This window comes from Pongo abelii, chromosome 2 (genome assembly GCF_028885655.2).
Source record: "Pongo abelii isolate AG06213 chromosome 2, NHGRI_mPonAbe1-v2.0_pri, whole genome shotgun sequence".
In the NCBI taxonomy this organism is placed as follows: domain Eukaryota; kingdom Metazoa; phylum Chordata; class Mammalia; order Primates; family Hominidae; genus Pongo; species Pongo abelii.
In genome coordinates, this window is record NC_085928.1 from 125,189,597 (window position 1) to 125,211,738 (window position 22,142).

At 36.5% G+C, this 22,142-nt stretch overlaps 1 protein-coding gene across 18 annotated transcripts in view; it reads right to left on the bottom strand.

Annotated features, from left to right (window-relative positions):
• The window catches only part of RBMS3 (RNA binding motif single stranded interacting protein 3), an 861,233-nt gene that overhangs the window by 545,418 nt on the left and 293,673 nt on the right, over nt 1-22,142 (bottom strand). For all 18 annotated transcript variants that reach the window (XM_063721655.1, XM_063721659.1, XM_054550494.2 and 15 more), the window contains 1 exon segment: nt 10,296-10,354. In XM_063721655.1, the coding sequence (XP_063577725.1) occupies nt 10,296-10,354 (59 nt within the window).

Genomic DNA, 22,142 nt, shown 5'->3' on the forward strand with positions numbered 1-22,142 from the left:
TTAGTATCAGTGTGATTAACCAATAAGTTAATAAGAACAATTGCTAGCATCATAGCAAATGATGATTGACCATGCCTTAAATGCTAGATGCTTTTACCATAGTTTAAAAAACTAAGGAGTCAAGAATCTTTAGGCTTTTTTTTTTCCTTTTTCTTTTAAACTTGTAAAACAATATTACAGAGTGAATAGCATAACAAAGGAGTGAACAAAGAAAATTTTTTTCCCAGAACCTATACAACTCAACTAGAATGAATTCCATCACCTGTCACTGTGATGGAATGTGCTTTATCTCAAGCACATCAGGTTTATAGGCCCTAAAAAGTCTTGAAGCTATCATATAGCCAACACCAAAAGGTATGAAAGAGACATCCTTTAAGTACTTATACTTTTTGCTACTAACAAAGCTAATCTCAATAAACACAAGTCAATTCATAAAACACACATTTCTTACACTTAAAATGTACTCAGAATGGCATTAAATTATGTAAGTTATATACAAGCTCTAAACAAGTTGGTTCCTAGAAGAAATCCAAGTCCAAGGCCACAGAAACATTTGCCTGATGTATGTGCCCAGCATACGGCAATTCCATGTAGTTCTGAAAATACCTTTGTATTGCAGGTGTAGATAACCTCACTTGGCAGTTGAAAAACAGATGTTCAGAGATGTTATGTGACTTGTCCAAGAAAACTAAGATCATAACTTAGAGAATTTCTTGGTATAGACTTCAATTGGAAAATTTTTGAAGAACTGTGTCTTTTTTATATTTAAAAGGCTATTTATTTACTTAGTATTACAAATTTACATAAATTTTAATGAACTGAATACACACATTTATCATATTGTGCATTATACATTATTCTATTTTGTATATCATTTTAAATATACTTTAGTATATATAATTTGCCATATATTAATAAAATCATTAATGAACAAAAATAGCTTTAAACCAGTAAAAAGAATAACTCCACATTAACAAAATAGGTACTCTTTGAATTAAGAATGAATACTTTTGGCCGGGCACAGTGGCTCACGCCTGTAATCCCAGCACTTTGGGAGGCCGAGGCGGGTGGATCACCTGAGGTCAGGAGTTCGAGACCAGCCTGGTCAACATGGTGAAACCCTGTCTCTACTAAAAATACAAAAATGAGCTGGGCATGGTGGTGCATGACTGTAATCCCAGCTACTTGGGAGGCTGAGGCAGGAGAATCGTTTGAACCCGGGAGGCGGAGGTTGTGGTGAACTGAGATCATACCACTGCACTCCAGCCTGGGCAACAGAGCGAGACTCTGTCTCACAAAAAAAAAAAAAAAAAAGAATACTTTTAGAGAATAACTCTGAGAAACATACGCATCTGTATGTCTTTGGTACTCTTGGTGTCTGTACAGGCCTACGGAACACATATCTGGCCAAGCTTGTGCTTTCCATTGATGTAACATCAAAGGGTCTCAGACACAGAGGTAAAGCACTAGGATCTAAGTGACTACTCAGAACTGTCCTGCATCCTCAATATTTCGGCAATAATCCTAACTACCCGGGTCCCAGGGAGTTTATAATCTAGAGGAAGGACAAAAACTAATCATAAAAGCATGAGAGATGGGGTATCCTTAGATCTTCGCACACAGATGGTGCCCAAAGGAGGTGGTTTTGTAAAGGTGTTTAGATAGGATGAGTAGAGTCTTGGAGGACTTTTTGAGAAGGTGACTTTTGGAAGCAATAATTTACATAGACTATTAGAGGTAGGAAGAGAGAGCATTTTATGTTTATCGACATGAGTCAAATTCTTAAAATAGGGAAGTGAAAGACAGGAGCAAGGAAGCAAATAGAATACCTGGATGACAGTTTCCGTTTAGTCAGATAACATGGATTAGTAAAAGTAACATTCAGTTTATGGGTGAAAGTAATGTAACTCTATCATTTTATTTTTAAGATGTTTTATATTCCTCAACAATTATTTTAAAAATGTTTTCCCAGGCTGCGTGCAGTGGCTCATGCCTGTAATCCCAGCACTTTGGGAGGTTGAGGCGGGCGGATCATGATGTCAGGAGATCAACACCATCCTGGCTAATACAGTGAAACCCCGTCTCTACTAAAAATACAAAAAATTAGCCAGGCATGGTAGAATGCACCTGTAGTCCCAGCTACCTGGGAGGCTAAGGCAGGAGAATCACTTGAACCCAGGAGGCGGAGGTTGCAGTAAGCCGAGACTCTAGCTTGGGTGACAGCGTGAGACTCCGCCTCAAAAAAAAAAAAACAAAGTTTTCCCAATAAAATCCTTTCTGCATGTTCTGCATGTACAAAAGCATTAGGGAAGTAGGTTACAGTACTAAAGGCTGTTGAATACAAGTTGATACTTAAAACAGCAATGCTGATGTTATATTTCATGTTAGTGGATAATTTTACTTTTGTCTAATATGTATATTAAGTGATTACAAGCAAATGCCGAGTAAATATATAGCTATAAAACCTGCTGAAAAACATGTAGCTGTATGACTTCCAAAATAAAAATACCTATTTTGTTTTACATTTATATCAAGGACTTCTCAAAGTTAACACTAAATAATCATAACATAATTAATATCCTGATATTGGAAATAATAAGTTTGGAAAGCTAATTTTTGGCAGAAGTATTACCTTTAGTTGTAGTTGTCTGGTTGGGTCGTAGACAACAAATAAAGACCATTTACCATCAAAGTGGATATCCTTTCCAAACTTGGCTATAAGATAATAAAATTGGTATTTTCTTAAAAGAGTCACAGGATAAAAACTCTACATAAAAGGTACCTACAGGACAATTCTGAGTAAACTTGATGCACTAATGAAGGTTCCAAAGTTCCTGCATATGCTAACATTTTCTGAAATGAAAACAAAAGCCAATATCAAAATCAAATAAAGCGAACCTTCAAGTTTATAAATTGATGACCTATGACTAGTGGTAAACTTAATACCAGAGTAGATTAGAGTAAAATTCACAAAAAAGGGCTAGGGAAATATTACACATTTCATATTCCAAAGATAAATATAATTTAAAATGTAACACTTTTTTGTCTTTTCTTTTTTTTTTTTTTTTGATGTGGGCAGGGGATAACCTAATCCCGTTACATGAAAATTGAATAAATGTGTTTTTCAAGCCATTTTGCTTCTCATGAGCTTCTTGATCAATAGACTGTGAGCCCACCTGGTGGAGGTGCTTATTCTTCTCAAAATGTAATTCCTCACACTCATAAATTTCACAGAACATTTATTTTAGTTTCCACTGCTTTCAAGAAATAAAGGTACTAGAAAAGAGGCTTTCCATGGTGTTGGTTTCTTCCTTTACTTGCTTGATTTCCATGTGGACCAGCCCTGGAAAGGTCTGTTATCCGCCAGAGTTAAATAGTTCCACTTAAACATTTCACCACGAAGGCATGTCAGTGTCACTTGCTAAAACTAATCCATAGGTAAAGGATACCTCATGTCCTGTAATTACTCTACCTAAACATATAACAAAATATAATATCCCGCCCTCCTTCCAGGTTCAGGGGGATCAACACAGAAATCTGTACTTCTGACCGGGCGCAGTGGCTCACACCTGTAATCCCAGCAATTTGGGAGGCCGAGGCAGGTGGATCACCTGAGGTCAGGAGTTCAACCAGCCTGGCCCACATGGTGAAACCCTGTCTCTAATAAAAATACAAAAAAAAAATTAATGGGGCATGATGGTGCACACCTGTAATCCCAGCTGCTCCGGAGGCTGGGGCAGGAGAATAATTGCTGGAGGTGGAGGTTACAGTGAGCCAAGATCGCGCCACTGCACTCCAACCTGGGTGACAGAGGAAGACTATGTCTCAAAAAAAAAAAAAAAAAAAAAAAAAAAAAAAAAAAAAAAAGAAATAAATATGTATTTCCCTCACATGTATAAATATTCCATCAGTGCATAAACAAGAATAGTAAAATAAAATTGATGAATTCCAAAGTCATCCAAGTGTATGGCCTAATATTTATTCACCTAGAAATACTTTAAAAATGTATAACACGATTGTGAGTCTAGAACTGCTAAATGGATTCAGTCCAGTAACAAAGTCACACCACTCTCTGAGACAATCTAGATGGGCTCTAAATCCTCTCTATAAAATAAGTGTCATATGCAGAATTATTTCTCTTATAGAAGAAATAACAATTTATGATTTATTTAATAACAAATGATATCCTTCATGGATGATTTCAGAACTTTTGGATACTCGTCTCCAATTTTGATTTTAAGGGCTCAATGTAATGTCAAAGGTAACATAAGCTCCATAAATATAATTTAACCAGCCTGTGACAACAAAGGCAAAAGAGAGTATTTCAAACCCTCAGAAGTGAGCTGGTATGTTTGGCACACTCTATCTACTCTTATACCCTATGGTTAATAGGCATGGAAACCTTCTATGGAATATCCATTACTCATTCCCTCTACTGTAAACATATAGCCTGTCAGAAATATGATGGTGGTGACGCCGGTGGGTGCAGGGAGAAAAGGGAAACCAACCTTCAAAAGCAGGAAGGCACAGACAAGTGAATTCATTTAAGATTTACACCTTGTTTCCAATAGCTTTCATTTAATTTTCCCTGGCTTTTTAAATTAGCAAATACACTGATCCAGAAGGAAAACACATGGGGAAAACAAAAGCCAAACAAGCAAAAAATGCAGTGCAAATCTCTGTGACTTGTACAATAGCTCTTATTTAGTCCTTGTGTTTGAATATCTGAATGAACTGTGGTCTGTTTTTCATTACTCCCCATCTGGAGCTGTTACTCGCTTTGTTCAGCAATTTCTGGTCATTTTGGCTTGATGGTGACTGCTTTGTTGTATGTTGTCATATTATACGGAATGAAAGCTGATGCAGCCACCACCCAAGAAAGAATGATCTTGAAAACGAGAGGTTATGTTGAAAGAGTTCCTGATAACCCCTTCAGGAATAAAAAAGTGAGCCTGACTACTGTCGCTAACTTACAGGGTGTGGGTGGGATTCAGGACAGCATAAAAGCTTTTCTTTTAAATGCTAAAATAGGATTCAATTCTGTTGGTTTAATGCATCAGGTTAATTTTGATACCTTTTCTTTTTATCTCTAAGGAGACAAGTTCATGGACTTTCTCATACCTTGGTAAAGACTAACTTACACACAATATGCTGTATGTGCAACAGCTAATGAAGAACTGAATTACTATCATGTCTTTAAAAAGAAAAACAAACAAATCCTTGAGTTCATGATGTTTAGATTTAATTGTATAGCCTTTGCCTGGAGATAAAGTTGCAAAGGATTCAAAACCAAGTGTCACAGAGAAGACCAAATCCAGTTTGTGTTCTCTAATGATGACAGTCTTGATGTCCTTAATGATTTTGTTTGAAAAAGCCGCCTCACACATCCTGTAATTTCTTTCCTAAATAAAGCAATGGTCAAGAAGTACTCAACCTCTGCCTATTATTATTTTAAAAAGCAAAACATGTTATTCTCTCCTAATTCTTCACTATTTTCATCTGGAATTATTTTACAAAAACGAAGAAACATATAGTCATGAGTTCCTCAGGTTCCATAGAAAGAACAACCAAAATATAAACATAATTAAAACCAGCTTAATTTTTCCAAGAGCTGTATTTTTTTTCTTGCCCAAAAAAACAACAGAACAGATTTGGAGAAATGTTAAGATGATAATAATGATGATAATAATAATAATAATAATAATAATAATAATATATCACCCATAAGCCCACTACGTTAAAACAAACATTTTTGTCTTGCTTGATATTGCCAGTATTTTATACAAAGGTAACAGGAGATGTCGTCAAACATTTTCCATGTATTAACGTTGTTAATCATCACAACACACTGCGAGTGAGGCTCTGTTATTACTTTGCTGATGTTCTTACCTTGCAGAAGGCACAGCAAGTTGACTAATCTACCACAGGTCACACAGCTACTAAGTGAAGAGGCAGTGTTCAACCCAGGCAGCCTGGATCTACCACAGTCATAACCACACTGATCCTGACTCTCAAATATTTACATAGCTCCATATTCAGTGTACACATTATTTTATATCCTTTTATATTGATTTAACTTCATATAATAAACATTTTTCTAGGCTTGGCATAATCTAGTCTTTATGACTACCATTTTAACAGCTACATAACAGTTGTATGTGCTCCATAAGCTAGAATTTGGATGCTTCCTATATTTTTTCCTAGTAAGGAAAATGAGAGTGCTCAAAGTTGTACATAGATACATAATTTAAAACATATGTTTAGATAACATATTTGAATAAATATTCTCAACAGACTAACTAGTTTCAACTGTATGCTCTTTATTGCTGTTTCCATACTGACTTTAAAAAAGCTGTACCAATTTAACATGGTACCAATGAAGAATGGAAGAACCAGTTTCAGAGTGAACAGCATGAATGGCCTACATGTTATAATGTTTGCTACTTCAGTGGTTATAAACTATCACTGCATATTGCTTTAATTTGCACGTTTCCCATCACTACCTAACTTACCCTGAGGACACTATTTCCCTTGTAGCCCTCTCAAGTTTGAGTTTTGTTTCTTTTTTTTCTTCCACATCCCTCCTCCCACTGGACCTGTAAGTGGTAGTCCGCTTTCCTCCTTTCTCAGTATGGTTTCTCCCCTACCTAAAATCTCCAATTTAGAATCTCACATCATCACATTTTATAACCAACTAGTCTTCATTTTCATCATGGTCTACAGATCCCTAGTATCATTTCCCATCCCATTATTTCTCCACAGATACTTTTTGGATTAGTCAGTTTTTCTAATACAACTCCTGTTTCATTTCTCCGCAATTCCAATAAACATTTAGACGATTGTTTCAATACTCGTTCTTATCAGTTCCTTGAACCTTTCCATGACCTCATGTCTTTTTCCTATTATTCCCTTGGTCATCACGAACAATTATATACAATTTTCTATAATTGCTGTCTTTCTAATCATATCTTCTCATAACTATGTCAAGGTCTATTTTTTGAAAGGAAAATACTCTAATACATATCAGCATATCATTAAAATAGTATTTTTCTAAAAATATGAAAGGGATAGTAGTATATTTTTGATCATGATTTGCTGACTTACAAGGCACCTCCCCCATGATGTGCTTGATGAAGGTTGTGATTCACTCACCACTGCTAAGCACAGACTCCACATGCTGAGGATAAGCAAGGCAATGGGAGGCTTTTATAAGCATACAATGGACACATGATCACTTTGCCTTCTTCATATTACCCTCAGGGCAAACGGTCTAAACGGTGTCCAATTTCTTTTTTTTTTTTTTTTTTTTTTGAGACTGAGCCTAGCTCTGTCACCCAGGCTGGAGTGCAATGGCACGATCTCAGCTCACTGCAAGCTCCGCCTCCCGGGTTCACGCCATTCTCCTGCCTCAGCCTCCCAAGTAGCTGAGACTACAGGCACCCGCCACCATGCCTCGCTAAGTTTTTATATTTTTAGTAGAGACGGGGTTTCACGGTGTTAGCCAGGATGGTCTCGATCTCCTGATCTCGTGATCCGCCCACCTTGGCCTCCCAAAGTGCTGGGATTACAGGCGTCAGCCACTGTGCCCAGCCTAACCGCTGTCCAATTTCTTACAGATGCCTTTCTTTAAGTGATTTTCCTAGGCTGTTCCACAGCCCAGTCTTTCCTCCCTCCCTCTCTTCCTTCCTTTTTTACCTCCTTCTCTTACTCCTTTTCTTCTTCCATAGTTATTGGTGAGACCTGTATTCATATCACTAGAGATAAAAGTATTTTGAAGCAGTAAACTCAATATTTTCATATTTATTTAAAATCTATGTATTTGTAAGATTATATTAATATATAATGTTCACAAAAAGTTGATGTAAAAAACAAACGGAGATGTAAATTCTAATATTTTCTTTTAGCATCTCTAATAAACAGTCTTGTATCACCCTTCACATATCTCACTTTGGAGATAAGTTTTAAGTTGATATAAAAAACAAAGAGAGATGTAAATTCTAATATTTTCTTTTAGCATCTCCAATAAACAGTCTTGTACCACCCTTCACACATCCCACTTTGGAGATAAGTTTTCTATAGCACACAGGCCCTGCTTCCACTGATTTTAGGAATCTCTCTACAGAAACAGAAAATTAAATAAGCTGTTGCAAAATAGTGTGGATAGGGATTTTAGGAGCCGAGGTAAGGATACCCATAGTATAATTTGTCCTGATAAGCACCACACTCCCACTATATAATTTGCTTATGGAGACCCTGACCACCCATTTTTAGTTACATCCCTGTTTCTTCAAACCTTCACAATTATAGAAGGGTATAGTTTTTGCATGTTGGCAATTTACATTTTCGTGGTCTTCAGTGTTGTACTGTGACAATAGATATCAGCAGGCTTGAGCAACTCTACCTTTAAAAACTTTCATGGTGAACCCCTTCCTATTACCCTAATAGTAATAGTTAAGCTGATTTTTTTCTAATTTCTCTCTTGTACTATGGCTTTAAAGCCTACATTTTTTTTTTTTTGCTTCCACTCTCTCCCTTTATAATTCAATTTCACGCACCTTTGCTGAAATAACGTTACTAAACACCTATAGAATCATATTTTGTCTGCTCAAAATTTTAAATTTAAATTTAAATTTTAAAATATCCAGGATATCATTTAAAAACCTACAAAATTTTAACCCCTTTCTTCTTTCTGTCCTCACTGGTACTTTTTTTTTTTTTTTTTTTTTTTTTTTTTGAGAGGGAGTCTTGCCCTGTAGCCCAGGCTGGAGTGCAATGGCACAATCTTGGCTCTCTGCAACCTCTGCCTCCTGGGTTCAAACAATTCTCCTGCCTCAACCTCCCAAGTAGCTGGGATTACAGGCGCCTACAACCATGCCCAGCTAATCTTTGTATTTTTAGTAGAGTCAGGGTTTCACCATCTTGGCCAGGCTGGTCTCAAAGTCCTGACCTCATGATCCACCCTCCTCAGCCTCCCAAAGTGCTGGGATTATAGGCGTGAGCCACCGTGCCCAGCAGTACTTTTTTTTTTTTTTTTTTTTTTTTTTTTTTTTTTTTTACAGCTACATGGGTCTACTCAATTACATTCTGAAATTATCTCTCCTGAACATCCACATGTCCCAAGCTCACCCATTCTACCTTGACTTTATAAACTTCATTTCCCTAAAAGAAATCTCTATATTCTCCTCTAACAGTGGTTTGTCGATAATTCTGTTTTAGATACTGCTGTTACACCCTCACATATGTTAAGGTGATATACTAATCCTAATAAGGATATTAGAATTAGTTTCTTGGTTTTCCTGGTATCTTTTCAACTAGGACTTGAAACTATGAGGTGGAAGAAACCATGTCATATTATTCTTTGTCTTGTAATATGTAGTTCATTTCTGAGTTTATAGAAGACATGGAATGTTTTTATTTTTTTAATTGCTGAATTGAATCTGACTACCATTATGCAAGTAGGTAAGGAGATACATATACAGGAGTTTCTGAGTGTTCTTTCCTAAAGCTTGTGCACATTGTATTTGTATATGAAATAGAGGCAGTGTTTAGAATGAATGTGGCTCTGCTATACTTCTTGATTTCAGTGTTACAACAAAGATTAGATTAAAGGAACAACAAACAGCATGTTACAAGAAGCATTCCAGTTTTCCAGTAAGAACTGAGTCATGCAAGAGAGATCATACAGGTTCCACAATTAATTTAATGCAACTTTTAAAAGAATATAGGACACCCAGACATGAAGAAACATGAGCCACAGATATAGTCCAATGACTTCAGAAGTATTTCCAGGAAAACCAAAAGCCTGTCTTAATAAGATACCAACTCTGAAATCCCTGAGATGCTTATAGCTGAAGCTTAATACAATAGGCCCACCAGTAAATTTATTCATAGTCAACCAATGTTGCTAAAGCTTTAAAGAACAGAGAAATTAAAATGTGTTTTGCATGGGGAAGTTTTCCCCAGAGTTCCTCATTTTTATATAGGAAATCAATTTGCATCACTGATGATATCATTCACATCAGACACCCCAAAGTTGTCAGGAGGTAATTTAGTTTTATGCTGAAGCAATTTGATACTTGTTCTGATTTGTGATTTTCATTTTGTTTGTTAATGAAAAAAATTAATGAGCAATGTTACTAGAAATACAACTTATCAAAACATTGGCATCATTAAAGAGGTTTTCCATACCATGCATTGTGATCATTGTGCAGCTGGTACCTGGACCTCCACAATGGAAGAATCATTAATCAGATAGCATAGGCAAGATTTCAAGGTACAGATGCCCTTACACATACCTTTGCACTGATTTGTGTTTTTGTCAAGAATTGCCTTTGTAGATACAATTTTTCCATACCTGAAAGAGAGAGAGAAAAAAATCCATGTTATTGTAACCCAGTGAAGACACTTAAAACACTCTAATGAACATCGGGGCACACACAACTGAGCATGGATAAACCAAGAAAACAAGCTCTGGATTCCCATTTCACACCTGGATGATGTCCTTTCACCAGTTCTTCTTCATAACTTAGGAATGTTCTTCCCTATGTAAGCAATGGGTTGAGCTTCAAAAATAAACTTGTCAGGCTGTCACAGGCAGCCAAAAGAGGATCACACGTGATTGTGATCACAGTAAATCGCACTCTGTGGATTCATGGAAGAAAGCATGGACCTTGGTGCTAGACTGAACAGGGTTTACATCACCTTGTGTTGTAACACTGTAGAGTTTAACCCAACTTCACTAAGACACAGTTTCTTCATCTGTAAAAATGAGAAGCTAAATATGTCAAATCTCCTAGTTCGATCAACATTTATGTCTTTGGGAATCCACTATGTTAGGCTCCAGGAGCAATGTAATATAGTAGTTAAAAGAATATACTGGGGCACCAAACTACTATGGTTCAAATCCTAATTTAGCCTGGGTATATTTGGTTGGCTAAGTAAGTAATATGTGCTTTTTGCATCATTTGATCATCTATAATAATATAAATACATTTATTTAAATAATGATTTGAATTATTTGTAATGATATAAATATTTTTGTAAGTATATAAGATGAGGATAATATTAACTTCTTTATAGGCTTTTTGTGAAGGTAAAATGGAGTTTACCTAACATGCTGAGGACAGTGGCCGACACAGAGTAAGTATTATTCATGTTAGCTCTTCTTCCAATGATGCTCTCCCTGCTATCAGCTATATAAAAATGTCTCCAGCCTTTGGCATTCTCTGAGAATGATGAGAAGTGGAAGTGGATAAAGATTCTGTCTCCAAAGCTTCAAACATTACTACTTAGACTGTCAAAACCTTCCACTGAGAAAATTGACGTGTAAAGTTATTTGCTAAAAGATAATTACATTTACAGTTTACATTGTTAGTTTTAAATGTTAAGGATTTCATTATGTTCTCACTCTACCTAGTTGTACAGATACTCACCTGTTCAAAGCTTTTTTGTTTGTTTCATATTATCAAAATGACTATTACCTCATGCCTATTACCACGCGAGATTATTCCCTTTAAAAACTCCCAATCCTCCCTTTCCATCTCCCCCAAAACACTCTTTTTGGAGCCCTATTTCACCCCAAGAGTTTCTCTGTTGGGAAAATAACCAGTAAAATAGACTCATATTTGAACAGTCTCTTTACTAGACAATGATTCATCATACCTACAATCGTACCCATTCATACCCAAACATACCCAATCATACCCAAACATACCTAGCTGTAATGTTAGCTAGGTTTGAGCTATTAAGGTAAATAAATATTTGCAAAATTATATGTATCTTAGAGTAGAAAATAAGGGATAAGAGAAGAAAATGTCACTGCATCTTTTTTTTCTACACCAAGCACCATTGATACAATATGTGATAAGTAAAAATCAGAAAAAGAAAAAAAAATTAGACCAGGTATAACTATCTTACACCAGGCACATAAACCCTTAAGACAAAAATCCTTCTTAATTGGTTTATAAAGGTGTTCCTGAAATTTTTATATAAGAACCTTCTAAATTGAAATTTAGCTCTGTCTTAAATATGAAATTAAACATTACTGTGTTTCATAATGGATTTCATCTCACAACTGGACTGTTAACAATAGTCAATGGCAAGCATATTGTCCTACTGGATCAATATTACAAGAACGTCCTCTACTGCATTAAATGTAGTATATGTAATCATTTTTACAGCAAAAAATGTTAAATGTTTTCTTATGGAAAGCATTTGTGAGTATTTTGACAAGTAACTTTTTTATAAACAAAGAAAAAGAATTTTATTTCTCAGAAATTATTACAATATTACTATCAATGGAAAATCACACACACAGTCCAAAAAAGCAAACCATGCTATTTCTTGATTTCCTTATTTCTAAGCACTCTCTAGGCCAGACTTTCCAATAGCACAGAATCACAAAACAATGGAACACAACTCAGAGTACTTGACGCAACCTCTACTATGACTGGAGGAACAGGAATTTCATTCCACGGCTCCGTTACAACATTCTGCGTTAACAATTAATTTGCAAAGCTAGGATATGCTTTAAACAACAAGAGAAGGTACTTAATGGGCCACTGGTTACAGTTCATGTCTGAACTCTCAGGATGACAAACAGGTACTTTCTGCATGACTGGCTCTGTATTCTCTGTGATCGGCAAAGTCAACAACTGATGTAGATAAATAAGGTTTAGATTTTTTTTTAAAAGACCTAACCACCATAAACACAAGACCCATGAATGTACTATACCTATGAAATTATGCTTTTATCAAAGTATACTAGTAGATTAGAATGAAAACTACTCTACAGAGTAAAAGTACATGATTTTATACACTCTGAAGGAAAATAAAAATTTCTGAAGTAAAAAAGTATGCCTTCATGTATATAACCTCATTTACTTACTCTTTCCCTTCATAGGGTTTAGATCAAGACCTTATGTCTTCATAAAGTTTTTTCTTCAACTATGCCACCCACCACTGGAAACAAAAATCTAATATTAGAGAAAATTATATGACCAAATTGCTGAATAATGCCTGGAAATAGACACCTGAGCACAAGTCCCATGTGCCTCCTGACTCCAGAAGCTTTCAGACAAATCCAATTCACTTCTCTATCCTTTCATTTCTTGCAGTTAGATTAGATAAAATACTATCCACAGTCTACTTCCTTGGGGGTTTGAACTTTTCAAGGGAAACAAATAAATGAAGTAAATACATTTTACACTATACTTCTTTCCATGTGGGCCTTCTCTAGTCAAAGTAGGAACTCCCTAATACAGCATTGCAAAGATGCTTTTTGTCAACTCCATACCTACATATTCACCGACTATCCTGAGTGCTCATATATTCTACAAATATAGCCAGGTCTCTAATGACATTTTCTTTATATTCAAATACAGCCAGGTCTCTAATGATATTTCTTATATTCTATTTTCTTTATATTCTAAGAGTACGCTTTAAAAGAGTAGCTAGTCTACAGTGACTATTTGCTTATTACATTTTTGAGTTTTCATAATTGAGTTTTATAAATGTATATATTGTCTATCAACTTTTAAAAACACTTTTACCCTAGCTTGTCAATACAATTTTCATATTTAATTTTTTAAGAGAAATAGCCAGTTCTTTTCTGGCATTTATTCTTAAACAGCATCTGAGTCAAACTATATTTGTTGATACACTTGATTATTCCACATACAAGCCTAATTTAAATTAATGGCATCTTTTATTTTCGAAGCTGAAGAGAAAAAGAGCTATTATGGGTCTACTCTTCATGAATTATGAAGACATCAAATTGGTGGGATCCTTCAATAAAGAATTTATTTTTAAACCCTTTTGCTGAATCACCCACTGTGTATATTAATTCAAAAAATACAGGCAGAGACTGAAAATAGAGTCTCCGCAGTCAATTAACTCTCAGCTAACTCATTTTTCACATGCCTTCTATATTGATACCAGACTAGAAAAAGGTATCACATTTATTTAATGGATGAAACATTATCCTTTCAGCAAATGTGGTTGTTTGCCTACTTCTAGATGGCTCATTCATTCTTTGGCATTTGGGGATGGTAATGGAGCATATCTGTAGCTTTAGGGACCCAGTTGGAATGTTGTAGGGCTATCTCTCTGATGGAATACATCAGGCAGGTTTCACCTACAAGTTTACAACCCATTTATATTCTGAAGTTTTAACAAGTTCAATCTACAAATGAGTCATCAAAGTCATGCATAATTGTTATGGACTGAATTTTGTCCCCTCAAAATTAATATGTTAAAATTGTAATTCTCACTACCTCAGAATGTGACTGTATTTGGAGACAGAGCTTTTAAAGACGTAATTAAGGTAAAATAAGGTTATACGATAGGCCCTAATCCAATATGATTGTTGTCCTTATAAGCAGAGACAGGCATAAAAAGACCATATGAAGTCATAGAGAGAAGGCAGCCATTTATAAGAAAAAGAGAAAGGCTTTAGAAGCAGCAATGGTGCCTATACCTTGATCTTGTCTTTCCCACTTCAAAACTTTGAGAAAATACATTTTCATGAAGCCACCCAGTCTGTGGTACTTTGTTATGGCAGTCCTAACAAACTAACACAATAATCTTCTCTGCAAGGCCTCCTGAGCTTTGCAAAAAGGAACAGAGGTGAGAGGATTCATCAGACAAGACTCCTTTTTAAAATGCTTTGCTCAATGATTTTGCACTTGTCCCTTCCAAGCTCTTACCTAAGACTTTCAAGCTCTTTCTCATCTAACATTTGTGTATGATAACAGAAGCCTAGAAGTCTCACAGTGTTACAAAGAGCAGACAACAAATAATCCAGAACCTGGTCCTTGGTCTTGTAAACTGGGCAGTGTTTCTTTCCCCGGAGAGATAGTCAAACTCTGTGATCATGCATCCACATCAAGTAAACTTTACATGTCTATTGTGCAAACTAAAACGTCTTTTATTAACATACTATTTCGAGCTAGTACCTTACAAAGAACACAAAATAAGATTATCTAGCTGGGAGATTTGGAGAAAAGTTCCTAGAAGAGGAAGTGTTTGAAGAAGGGGCAATATTTTGTCAATGAGGAATGATTTTTATGTGTCTTAGAGATTAGAAAAACAATTGTTAAAAAAATGAGTCTTTTTTCAGGTCAGTGTATTACTACTTAGCAAATTTCTATTTTCATGCTACAAATATCTTCACCAGGAACCTAGGGCTACAAACAGCATTTCGAGTTTGATATACTCAAAGTAAGTGGTTCTCCATGTTTAATGGGCAGCAGAACCTCTTAGGAGGCTTATTAACACAGGTTGCTAGACTCCACCCCCAGAAATCTGACTCAGTAGATATGAGGTGGGCCTGGAGAGTATGCATTTCTAACAAGATCCCAGGTAAGGTTGATACTGCTGATGGTGCTTTGAGAACCACTGCTCCAAAAGACTAACACACAAACAGCAAAGAATGTGGTTTGTTATTTGCAATACTCCAGAGACTAAGGGAACTTTCTTTCTTTCTCTCTTTTTTTTTTTTTTTTTAAGACGAAGTCGCTCTGTCGCCCAGGCTGGAGTGCAGTGACGCGATCTCGGCTCACTGCAAGCTCCGCCTCCCGGGTTCACGCCATTCTCCTGCCTCAGCCTCCTGAGTAGCTGGGACTACAGGCGCCCGCCCCCACGCCCGGCTAATGTTTTTGTATTTTTTTAGTAGAGACGGGGTTTCACCGTGTTAGCCAGGATGGTCTCGATCTCAACTAAGGGAACTTTCTGTCAATATGGAGAACTACTTTTAAAACTTCAAACAAATTTTCGTTCATATAATACTTTAAATTGAAAATGGTAGGCTGGGGGCGGTGGCTCACGTCTGTAATCCCAGCACTTTGGGAGACCGAGGTGGGTAGATCACGAGGTTAGGAGTTCGAGACCAGCCTGGCCAAAGTGGTGAAACGCCGTCTATACTAAAAATACAAAAATTAGCCGGGCGTGGTGGTGCACACCTGTAATCCCAGCTATTCAGGAGGCTGAGGCAGGAGAATCGCTTGAACCTGGGAAGCAGAGATTGCAGTGAGCCAAGATCGTGCCACTGCACTCCAGCCTGGATGACAGAGCAACACTCCATCTCAAAAAAAAGAAAAAAGAAAGAAAGAAAATGGTAGACTGTGTATTTTTTCAGAGTTTTGCCTAACGATATTCCTCATTTAGCCAATATAGTAACAACTTACAACTCTGTTTTGAAATTTGTTTTCAGATACCTTCTAGAAACAAAGTCCAAAGAAAACATTGGCAATGCCTATGTAAATCTCTTCTGCCACTTGAAATAACTAGTTGCTAAGTAGCAGTTTGACTGAATTACAGTGAAAATCTTGTGAGGAAAAATGGCAAGCAGATAATGATTAGTAACTGGTTTGTGCCTTTCCTTGTTCTTTAATTAGAAATAGATGTAAATCTGGCACAAAAACAGCAGACCAAAAATGCATACTTTCAAGTTCTAAAATAAAAAAAAATCACTTATTTCCTAGTTCTCAGAATTAGTAACTCTTGGGTTATACTTTAGGTCATATAGTTGGGTTATATAATTGGGGATATATATAACCTGTCACCTTAGCAAAAGTTTATGAGAAAGGGATTTCCATACCAATAGAGTCAGAAACCTCACATGCATCTGAGTACCTTCCACAACTGATTCCAATGCATTTCAGCATATTTAACATTCTTTAATATTTGGCCAACTAATATAGAAAGAGCATGAGGTTTAGAATCAATTAATATAGACTTGAATCTGAACTCTGCCGCCCACATGACCTAGGGCAAATTACTCAACCCCTCAGCACCTGTTCCTTGATCTGTATGATTACTATGTTCTGTTTTCCACAGCAACTGTAAAAACGAGATAAAATAGTATGTATTAAAACTCCTAGCACAATATGTGACATGTTAAAATTGATTCCTTTCTCTTATTAAACCCTCCCTTATTACCTATACATTTACTGTATAGCATAAAATAATAACTCAGACACTAGTATCTTATGACCATTTGATAGAGCCAGCATGTCCCAGTTCAATGCTTCCAGAGGCCCCAAGGAAGCACATGATTTAGCATTTATGCTTTCTAATTTGTACTCCAAGTCAATTCACAGTTTCCTCTTCACTCACTCAGTCTCCTCCTGACAATACCTAGTTACTTGCTCAGACTGTTCTCCAGGCCACTTGAATGCTGTCTCCACTACCTTCCCATATGCTTGTCCCTCCTAATCTTTCCACCAGGATCCACCACTCTACTTCAGTACCTCTATTCTACCCTGTTTTCTATTGTCTCCTTTTCTGGCCATCATCCAAGAAAGCCATTATACCTGGTCGACCACATCTTGACCATTTCTTGGTTGTTACTGCCATCAACTCCTCACTTATTCATGCATAGTTGATATCGAACAGTACCCCATCTCCAGAACCATTTGCCTTCTAGAACCTAACCATGTAGTATCAATTCTCAAGTTCTTATGTAAGTGGCTTTCAGATTTTGGAGGTTTTAAAGTTCTCTCAGGAATTCATGGGTATCTCTTTCAAAGCTTCTCATCTCCACCCCAATGTGTTTCATTTAGCTGGCACCTATTTTTACAACACTTCCTAGACACTAGCCCTTTTTCTAAGTTCTCTACATTTTTCAACTCATGTTAATCATTGCAACAAACCCATGAGGGAGGCACTATGTCTAACTACATTTTACAAATGAGGACACTGAGCCAGCCACAGGGTAAGTAACTTTCCCAGGGTCACATGACTAGGAAGTAGCAAAACCAGGATCCAATCTCAGACAGACCAGCTACAGAGCCCAGGCTCTGCCAACACTTGTTGCCTCTCAGCTCTAGTGCCACCTGCCATTCTCCTGCCTCAAAAGAAGACCTGCTTCTCCTTTTCTCCCCGATTAGTATTCATCCCTGTGATGTCTGTGACCTGTTCCCCTATCTATCACCTATATTTCTCTGAAAGGTACATGCTGTTTCCCAAATGCCAGGGCTCTTTCCCCTCTGCCTGCCCTTAAACATGTGCAAATCCTTTCCATCCATACACTGGTTATCATAGGGTTTCTCTCTTTTCATTTACTGCCAGACTTTTCTTGAATGATTGCTCTACTCAAGCTACTTCTTTCTTTGCATTACCCAGTTTCTGCTTAATTCCAAAACACTGACTTCTGTTGGAACAATACTTTGAAAAGTGACCAGTAACTTTCTAATTGGTAAAAATATTCAGTTATTAGCCTTAACTTCTTGGCACCATTTGACATCCTAAATAGCTTCCTCTTGAAATATCCTTTCCCTGGGATACATGCATTACCTTCATCTGGTTCTTTTTTCCTTGCCTGTACTTTTTTCCCTTATCTCCATCACTTACCCCTTCTCTTGCACCATGTTCCAGAAGGTGTGTGTAGACAAGCTTAATCCTCAGTCAACTTGAGTTTTGGTGCTACAATGTCCATTACAGTAATAATTCTCAAAATGTAATGTGCATTGGAACAACTGGGTGGCTTCTTATAAATCTGGGGCCTCAACCCCAGAGTTTCTGATTCAGTTTGTCTGAGACTGGGCATGAGTTGATCCCAGGACCACACTATAAGAACAACCATATTACAAATCTCCTTTATTATCATGCTTTGAATTCCCATTTCTTTGTGTTTCACTCTCAAAATTTCTTCTCCAGATCTACCTTCACCCTCAATCCTCAGTACTGAATCTCCAGTTAGAGTTATTAGATATTTCTCCTTGTATGCTGAATGATCATCTCAAATGACACAACAAAGTTCAACTCACCATCTTCCCCTTTTTCTTTTCTCCGAAAGTATTTTTAGGGCAGAAACTAGTCAGGTATTGAAATGGATACTGGATAGAGACTGTGATGACCTGGAGAACTTCAGCTTCAACTGAAGTGACATCTGCTTGTCAGCTCAACCAGTATTACCATAAACAAATATAATCCCAGCATTTCCAGGCCTTCTGATATTTTTTGAAAGAAATTGATTTTTAGGCAAAATTTCCCAATTTTTTGAGGTTGGCTTAGAGATTTTACAAAGCAATATAAAGGCAAAATAAAAAATTGCCAAGTTGACCAAGCCTGAAGAATCTGTTTGTGATCCTGGTACTATTGTCTAATTTCCCCTTTCCTTGCTAAATAATCCAGGTCCTTCAAAATTAAACTGCATGTTTTGACTCATTTGATCACCAATTATTTCTCTCAAATCTGAACAGCTGCTGTGCTCACAGCCTGTATGAAAGCACCCAGTACTTTATTTATTTATATATTTATTATTTGATATGTTGTCTGTTGATTCCCCTATGAGATTTTCTCTTCAATGAGACCTTCATTTTGAAAAGGTCCAGATCAGTATAGAGCTTGATGCATAATAAGCCTCCATGAACATCTTTAAATTTCTCAGTAATTTTTATGGACCTGACAACATTCTCCATATCAGAAACACCCACTAATGATTGGATTACATATATATACACATTGTATATTATATATATTATATATACATGCACACATATACATTACATATGCTATTCACTGAACACCTGCTATGTGACAGACAGCAGTAGATATTTTATTGCAAATTCTCATGCCTACATAATTAGTTGATATTATTTTCATTTATTTAACATGAAATAATTAAATTTAGGTATATTAATTTACTTGACTAAGTTCATGCAGCACTTAAGTTATATTGCTTATATTTAAATTCGATTACATTTGGCTTCGAAATCTCTACTCTCCCTTGGATTTCATGCTGTCCCTATGTATAGTGAATAAGCTCAGATAAAATTCAGTCATCTGGCCAGTCAAGATGCCTTAAAAAAAATGTGTAAGGTTTGCAAATTTTGGACATGACTAGTCCTTTAAAAGGCTTGTTAGAACACTGCTTGTTAGAACTTCCTCCTAAAGAAACTTGTTCCTTGAAGCAGCTTATGGCTTCACAATACGTAGCACATTCTAGTACAACTGTGTATCCAACATCAACCGAATACGTAATGGAAAACATAGCTTCACAGCAGATTTTACATCTGATATTTGAGAAGACATCAAATCTGATTCTGAAAATCCTGACATCATCGACAGTCTCAGTTTTAAGAGAAAACTGCATTAAATCTGCAACATATGTAACCATTTTCAGAGCCACATTTCAGTAGAGTGGAAGTCAGCTGTTTATAGCACATTCTTGGTGCTACAGTATGAATGTTTGTATTTTCCCAAAATTCATCTGTTGAAACCCAATCACTAATATGGTGGTGTTAGGAGATGGGGCCTTTGGGAGGTGATTACGTCATGAGGGTGGAGCCCTCAAGAATGTGATTAGTGCCCTTACAAAAGAGGGCCCAGCAAGCTGCCTTGTCACTTCCATCATGTGAGGACAAAGCCAGAAGGCAACATTTAGGAACCAGACAATGGGGCCCTCATTAGACAATGAACCTGCTGCTGCCTTCATCTTGAACTTCTCAGCCTCTAGCATGGTAAAATATAAATTTCTCTTTTATGTAAGCCACCAGGTTTGTAGCATTTTGCTATAGCAGCCCAAATAAACTAAGACAGTTGTTTTTCACTGTATCTGCAAGCACAGTTCCAAACCACATACTAGGTTTTCAAATAAGTTATATGTTGCTAATGAGGTGGTAGCTCCCAAGCCTGGCATGAGTCATTTAGTTTCATTCTAACCTCCTCCAAATTGTCTTTGGGCTGGGTGTGGTGGCTCACACCTGTAATCCCAGCACTTTGGGAGGCCAAGGTCGGTGGATGGCATGAGCTCAGGAGTTTGAGACCAGCTTGGGCAACATGGTGAAATCCCATCTCTACAAAAAAAAATCAAAACTTAACCAGGCATCGTGGTGCATTCCTGTGGTTCCAGCTACTTAGTGGGGTGAGGTGGGAGGATCACATGAGCCCAGGAGGCAGAGGTTGCAGTGAACTGAGATCGCACCACTGCACTCCAGCCTAGTTGACAGAGTGAGACCCTGTCTCAAAAAATAAAAAGAAAAAATACACATCATCTATATCACTAACCTCATTCTCCTCATCCCTACTCAACTGACGTATCTCTAATGTTTTTTTTTTCTCATCCCCAAGTAGCTAATTTTAATTGCGGTTATGATCAAATAGGATTTTGGGCATATCTTTATTATTAGAGATGGCAATTGGATCATTAATTGTATCAATGATAAAATGCTGTATTTTATTAGTACTGTATCGTATTGTACTATATTGTATCTTTTCTTATCCTAACAATGAGGATGAGTTCTTCAAGAGCAGAGCATAAATTTTTTTGTTGTTGTTGTTATATCCCTGACCCTACACACAGGGCTCAATACATGTTCATTAAATGAGTGAATAGATTAGTGGATACCATATATTACACCTTGAACACGAAACAAGATGATTAGGATGGCTATGGGAGTCAAATATGTCTAGGTACAGTGGTATGCCTCCTATTTTCCAAAGTGACAAAGTGCATACTCTGCTGATAAAGATACATTGCTTTTTATACATTATGTTGAGCACATTTCCTTCATTTCATCCACAAAGAGAGTGAGCTATATCACTCAAGGGTCAAACTAAAAAAGAGTTTAAAAATACTGATTGTAAAATACTTTATGAAATTTGTATTATTTTTAAAACTGCAAGGACACTCAAAAGAAAAAAAAAATGAGTTAAAATGCTAAAAGAGAAATTCCGTGTACTGTAGCAGCTGCTGTAAGCTTTTTAATAGATACACAGTTTTGAGTATTACTATGAATAAGTACCTAATACAAATAACTCAATGATGTATTTCTCAGGGAGATTTGTCTATAAAAGAATGACAGTTTTGAGATGTCTGTAGAATCTTTCTGAGCTTCGTAACACTTAAATTGCATTTCTGTGATTAAGTAATAAAAGAATGCATGCTTCATTTAAAGATTCAGAACCCACAAAAGGCAAAATACACAAAGCCATATAATGCAGAAATAACCAGTTCCATGAAGGTGATTTTTATTTTTTAAAAAAGTTACATACATAGAAAGAGCAGAAAAGATAAAATCCAGGCCAACTTTAATTCAAAATAACTCTGTTTTTCTTATTTCTAAAAATGTATAAAACGAAGTACCCAAGTGAAAGAGACCACAGCTATTTTGTCAATACATTAATCTCCTTGTATTAAA